A 6,897-nucleotide genomic window follows, 5' to 3' on the forward strand; every position below is an offset into this window, starting at 1 on the left:
TCGTTAAAGCTGCGACGAATCGGCTTCGCTCCGCTCTTGAACAGCTCGGGGAACAAAAGAACGTCGACGTGCTCAGACCGGTCGAATTCTTTCCCTGCGCATGGTCTTTTACAAGCACTTCGAAAATGTTGAGAATGTTGCTCGCTTAGAGCGACATCTTGAACCACATACGTGTCAAGCGGAGCCCAAAGGAAGACATCTGCTTTAGGTATTACATGAACACAGAATGACGGGTTGCAGGCCACAGAGAGCTATGTGAGCCATTCATATCAACACAGAGACTAGAGGGATAACCACCAATGAATTACTCTTGAACCTGCTTCTTCGGCTTCACTGCTTACACTCGTCCACCCCTCGCGCCAACAGAAAACCTTGAACGTCGTAGTCGCGTCTCGCAGGCCGCAATACGCGACCGCAATCTTCGAGTATTGTTATTTCTTAATTATTGCAAGAAAAACACAAGGAGTTTCGAAAATTCGAGAGAATGTGATGCCGATATTTATCGACATCGTAGCACTACCAATATGTAGTAAATATGATCCAAAGGAGAAGGGCATCCACATGATCCTAGCTTTGCATGACTTCATTGTTAATTCTAAAAGTGTCAAACGGATGTCTATAGCTAAGTCGACTCAATATCGCACATGTATCCCTGCACTTCATTTCCTTAAGAATGCCCACAACCACGCACACCAAACAATCCCTAATCATGCCGCCGACGAGAACACAGAATTCAAAGGCCAAGGACGCACATACTTGTTTTGTCAAGGACCTTGGATTTACAATTAAAAGTGGTATCGGGTACAAAAGTCTCGTCTGTCAAGCATGCAACGCAACTGTACGTGTCCAGAAGACAGCTGGTCCGACCAATTTGTCCACGCATTTTAAAATCAAGCACGCAAGATGGCATGACGCGATGGTGCTGTGGAGACTGAAATGAATCCATCCAGATGGCGCGCAGCCAAGAAATATTCAAGGCGATGAATTAGGTGATTGAAGGCAACATCCCACTCAAGTTTTCTAGAAACCAAAGACTGCAGCGAACATCAGCTACAACGATCCAAGTTCCGAGAGGCTCATATAATTCATACAGGGAGAGTCGTTGAAAGTCCAAGAGGCAATTGCAGTGGAGCTGACAGGAATCTTTGGTATCATGTTCGACGGCTGGACCCTGAAGAACGAGCATTATGTATCCATGTTTGCTCTTTACATGCGACTTGGCGTTCTTCAACAAGTGTTGCCGTCTGTGTCCCCGTTGGTGGTGTCGGATGAAGCGTTTCTAGAAGAATTCTCGGACACTGTTGTCATGCACGGTGCTCAACAACATTCGGAGTACATGAAAACTATCCTGGGCTTTTCGATCGTGGAACTGCAGACATCCATTTCTGGTACCTACAACTGTTCCGTCAATCGCAAGCTCGCCCGCGATGTGTTTGTTCCTCTTGTGTGTTGTGCCAGTCGACGCCTTAACTTTGCTGTCGAAGCTCATACAATGATCCATTACCACCATGCTCTACAGAAGGTTCAAGACGTGGTGGTGGCATTGACATTGCTCAACAGTGCTGTTATGCTTCGTCGACTCAGGGTACCAAAGATTTTTTAACCAAAACTGCAGAGTACGACACGCTGATCCTCATCTACGCTGCGCGTTGACCTTGTCCAAGGCCGCCATTACACTGTTGATTGCTCTCGAAGACTCGCGAAACGTGGACAAAGTAACCGAACTGCTTCAGTGGCAAGATGTGTCAATGAAGAATTCAAGAGAGTACTTCGACCAGGTGGTGGAAGATTTCCTGCAATGTGCCGCTACAGGGAAGTACGGTATCTAACGCCTACCTGAGATAATTATTTTACCCATATATATATCTAATATCATTCAAACATCAAATAGTCGACCATCTATTGGCGGAATTAAGATCCTTCCTGCTAAAGTACGTCGACAAAACAATTCCAATGGCACTTCAAGACACGAGGTTAAATTCATGCCAACACAAAGTTGAAAGCACTGGGACTGCTCGAGTCTATGTCCGACTATACAGTCGCCTTGGAGTTTCACGCAGAACAGTCCGATCATAGTACCTACAGCACCACGAAATGTAACCTTCGACGGCAACAAAATCATGAAGAAGCTACAGCCGAGTTCCCGACCCTCCTGGCTTAATCGAGTTCGTCAACATCGTCAGAGACAACGAGCGAGCCCTCATAACCACACACATGATAACCGGGATCAATGCTAATCAACGTGACTGCCTTCTACGCTACTTGGCTGCAAAAGGCCCAACACCGCCTCTAGTTCCCTCCTCAACCTCCCTCATCGTTTACGCGACCGGCATGGCTTCTCCCGCCAACGTCCGGCAATCAAAAGATCAAGGAAACCGTCCTGTCTCCCGTTCGTGACGAAGTTGCTCAGACTTCTATCGCAAGTTCCGGGCGTACGGGAACGATTGCATCGACAATGCAGATGAGATTGGAATATACTACAATACTCCACCGAGATATATCTGGTCTGTACGCGAAGGAAGCCCCAAGATATCCTCCGGAGAAATGCACTTCATGCGAATGACTGCTGTTCGTACCTCTCGCTCCGACGTCACGAAGCTGCTGATCATCTTCACCTGAATGGCGTTCCGTGAGATAGGATCGAGAAGACGGAATTCCTGACGTTTCCAAGCTATCACTACTAAACGGTTCATGACGGGTGTGGATGGATGGAAGAGTTTGGGCGTCCAACCTTCGTCGTGTCATAGAGAAGCCTTTGACTGTCCTCTTTGACAACTTTGTCGCGCACGTGTCTGAACTATTCTATCAGACCATGTACAGTGAGTGTCAAACGCTTTCATACGGTACAGATAATGATCTTGTGGGTTCTAGTATATGCTTCGATTGACTCAGTCGTTTTCAAAATGGGCAATCGCAAGCTGCGCCTCCTCAATTCTAGATGTCATGTGAAGTTGCCTTGGCACGATTTGAGCAATTTTGTAGGAGATATAACAATTTGAAATTCATCACCATTAAAATCACGAGCCAAAAGTATTCATACGATTCCACAAAACCGACCATACACTTTGTATTATTCAAAGATTAGTGCTTTGTTGCACCACCCTTGTTGTCAATGACCATGCTCAATCGCTTGGACATGCTAGAGATCAACGTTTGATTGTAATTGGCGGGTACTTCGTTACAGGTCCTGCACACGATCACGCAAGCCATCAAGCGAAGATGGAGGATTAGAACGAATCCTCCGCTTAGTATACTCCCACATATGCTCGATTGGGTTCAGATCAGGGGAGATATCCATTTTTTCAATAGCATTTTCGTCGAAAAAATGCGTCGATCACCTTTGCAGTGTAAATTGGCGCATATGAAGTTGATGGGCAGGTCCAGCCGGAAATTTTTTTGGCCAATTACACATCCAATGGTCAAGATACACGACAAGATCACGATCGAATTAACTTTTCCTTCAATATGAACCAGTGCCTTTCCAGCCAATAGCTCCCCACACAATAATGCTTTGTAAGCTACTTTTGAACGAGGGCACAAGGCACTCGTTGGAACACTCTTCTCCAGGTGGACGGTAATCCCATTTGATGCAGACAAGTGAAATAGAGTCGCGTCAGCCGAAATTACAGTGAGCGACGGAATGGTCCGCCTACTTGTTCTTCGAGCAAATCTGATTTGAATGCATTTTATTGGGTGATTAACTTCGAAATTCGTTAGTAAATTTAGCCAATCGAATGAGTGGTGCTTTGTCAGAGGATATATTATGCGGAATATTTTTTGGAAACTGAAGAGAAACAAAAATTGCATGTAATCAAACTTGGAACGATCGCTTTTTGGACACTATTTGGTCTCACAGTGTTCTTACATGTGTTTATTTGCTCAGCAATACGATGGGCACATTTCAAAGATAATCGTTCGACGCGGTGGCGCAACGGTTAGCGCGACGGCATCCAAGTCGATTGAGGAACGGGGCCGGGGTTCAAGCCCCATTCCATGTCAAAACATATGCAGTTGATAAAAATTTCGAACTATACTTGAATAAACTAAAGGTGGGTTTAAATTTGAAATATTGCGACTAAACTTGAACAAATCATGATACAAAAAACACATACGAATCACTTCAACCTTGTATACGCATATATTCATTACAAATTGACTGGCTGAAGCTCAACACCGAAGGTGGGCACAGGTATGGCTTTTGCGAAGCTCCTGCGAATTTCCTCAGGTGAGGCACGGTTTCAGGCCAATATAGCACACTTACCTTCAGGGTACTGAGGCAGCTCATGGACATCAATGCGGTCGCCAGGTGTGCCGCGGATGATGAAGAGAATCGGGAGCTTGGTTCCATCGCCCTTGACGGTAAGCACGATCGTCATTCGCATTGCCAGTGGCGGGCGTCATCGAGGGGACTTTTACTCCTTCATGTGAAAAAAATATGCTACGATAGACTTGGAATACGTGAATCGAATCTGCATCGCGCGTGGGTTCGAACCGTGCAATCAAATGATCCTGAAACACAATGCCTTGCAAAATATTCTACTACAAAGTTGTGAATGAATGTCCATATGCATCGTATGTTTCTATTTCCTTCTATTTGTGATTATTGAAGGCGTTCTGAGGCATACAATATTCGACAAGGTTGCGTGTTTTATGTCCGTGGCTCCTATCCTGTCATTCTCGATTCAAGTTGACAAACAACAATGGGATGTCCAACACCAGCCATCACCAAGGAGGAGTTCGACACCATCAACTGCTTTCTCAAGAAGGGGTGACAGCGTAGCCGAACTAAAGAAGAGCGTGTTGATATTCTACGTCTTCACGCACACTTTCGGCTTGAGAGGATGGAAGACGCTTCCGGTCACATCGCTCAAATACTTGGCCGCAGCCTGAAAGTGGTCAAGGATGTGTGGCGACAATTAAAGCTACATCAACTGTATGCACGGTCACCTTCCAACAAAACCAATCATGCTACGCGCGTGCCGCTCACAAAGAAAGTAACTACGCTCATTCAAACGTTTGTGCGCGATCGACGACTTTCCCGCACACGAACTTTGCAACAGACGTGTTGGCTCTATTACAAGAGCATCAAATTTTGACACCCGATGCGTCCAACCCCCGAGCTGTCCTGTCTGCATGTCGAAACGTTCGGCGATTACTCGTTCGCCTTGGCTATAATCGCGGAGAAATAATAGGTCAACTAACCTTTGCCCTGGCCGCACGAAACGCCATTTTTCGGGGTTTCGGGGGATGAGAGGGGGGCAGCGCCGGAAGAACACACGAACGAAGGAGGTGTGAATCCGAAGGGATGAATTCCGAATTAAGCTAACTACCGGGAGCGAAGCGACCCCGCGCTGCGCGCGCAGCGCGTCACCGGGGTTTGGGGGCGGAGCCCCCATTCGATTGGCGGTTGAGTTGGCTTGATGAATTTCATTGGTCCTTTCGATATCTTCTTCAGCGGACACCTTCTCTACACTATACTTTATTACTACTTTCCTTGTTAAAGGTGATAGAATAGCACGGGCAAGCTGTCGTCAGAGTGCTGTGCGCGATCTGATTGGCTCATACAGCAGTCGTCGGATAGGGCAAGATTTGTAATGGCCAAGGTCATTACTTGGAGTGGGTTGATGTATCAGATGTGTTGGTGTAGCACCTGACTATAAGGTCAAATGTCCTTATCTAGATGTACTGGCCCGTACAGGCTGGTACACCGTACATACAACCTTTCCATACGTGTTGACTGTACATAATGTACGAGTCTCAGTAAAATTCAAACCAGTTTATGTTAAGGCGGGAAAGGGGTTTTGGGGTTTCCTCCCCCACACCTGTACTGTGTATGAGATCAGCAGGTGTGGGGGATATGTCCAGACGAAGTTTCGTAGGACATAGCCTTTGTTTCAATGTCCGAGGTTTTAAGTGACAAATTGTAATTTTATCAATTTCCAACACTCGCATTGCTGGTTCAAATTGTTTAGCTCGAATTATCTCCTTCAACTCATGGTTGTTTGGTCCGTTGGGATCATAAGGGACCTTAAAGAAGAGTTGAGATGGGGAAAGTCGAGGGGCACACCGTGCTTGAAGTGCTTTTGCAAAGAGCGGTTTCAAGAGTGTGCTACGGTAACCTCTATACTGGAGTCGAGTGTATAAGGAAAGGATGAAAGATTTAAAATCATCATCATTTGAGTTGCTTGCGTTCGTATTCGTTGATGAGTTTGACACCCAGGAGCTGTTGTAGCTGATCGACCCGCAATTGATAAAATCGCCGCTTGAGTGCTGCACGGGTGGACTCGACAAGCTTGCATTCGTCGCACAGGGTGATGAGTTGATCGATGTCTTGATTTGAGGTGACCAGTATCGTGGCTCGCGTGAGCTGAGGACTCTAGTACTTCTGGTCGATGGCGAATCCGGCTTCGTCGCAAATAGTCGTGATAGATTGGGCACCAAGCTTGTCCAGCACAGTAGAATCCAAGTCTTCCAGCATGACATGTGTGTGCACGTCTTCGTTGTAGAGGACCCAGTACTTGTTGTCGAGGTTCTTCTTGTAGTAGTCTTCGTACACAAACTTCAAAAGTGATGTCTTGCCCGTCCCTGGGTTTCGGGGTGGAAGGCACCGTGGTGAACACCAAAAACAAGTCGGACGTTGGTCCGAAGGGGTGAATTCGGGGTTTCGGGGGATGAGTGGGGGGGTACCGCCGGAAGAACACACGAACGAAGGAGGTGTGAATCCGAAGGGATGAATTCCGAATTAAGCTAACTACCGGGAGCAAAGCGACCCCGCGCGTAGCGCGCACGCACGAAGCGCGTCACGGGGGTTTGGGGGCGGAGCCCCCATTCGATTGGTTTTTGAGTTAGCTGGTGGAATTTCATTGGTCCTTTCGATTGTTCTTCGTCAGCGGAACT

The 6,897-nt window shown here is 46.8% G+C and overlaps 2 protein-coding genes across 2 annotated transcripts; one reads left to right on the forward strand and one right to left on the reverse strand.

Annotated features, from left to right (window-relative positions):
- Positions 1–1,153: 1,153 nt before the first annotated feature.
- H310_12489 (hypothetical protein) lies at positions 1,154–1,829 on the forward strand (the record flags this gene model as incomplete). The annotated part of the gene is made up of 2 exons (XM_008879547.1): positions 1,154–1,585; positions 1,665–1,829. 2 exons carry the CDS (start codon positions 1,154–1,156, stop codon positions 1,827–1,829), a joined length of 597 nt encoding a protein of 198 aa, XP_008877769.1.
- A 4,547-nt stretch (positions 1,830–6,376) lies between these two features.
- H310_12490 (hypothetical protein) lies at positions 6,377–6,864 on the reverse strand (the record flags this gene model as incomplete). Its single annotated transcript, XM_008879548.1, has 2 exons — positions 6,377–6,585; positions 6,756–6,864. The coding sequence occupies 2 exons, from the start codon at positions 6,862–6,864 to the stop codon at positions 6,377–6,379; spliced, it is 318 nt and encodes a 105-aa protein (XP_008877770.1).
- Positions 6,865–6,897: the final 33 nt, after the last annotated feature.

The sequence above is a fragment of the Aphanomyces invadans genome (genome assembly GCF_000520115.1).
Source record: "Aphanomyces invadans strain NJM9701 unplaced genomic scaffold supercont1.39, whole genome shotgun sequence".
In the NCBI taxonomy this organism is placed as follows: domain Eukaryota; phylum Oomycota; class Saprolegniomycetes; order Saprolegniales; family Verrucalvaceae; genus Aphanomyces; species Aphanomyces invadans.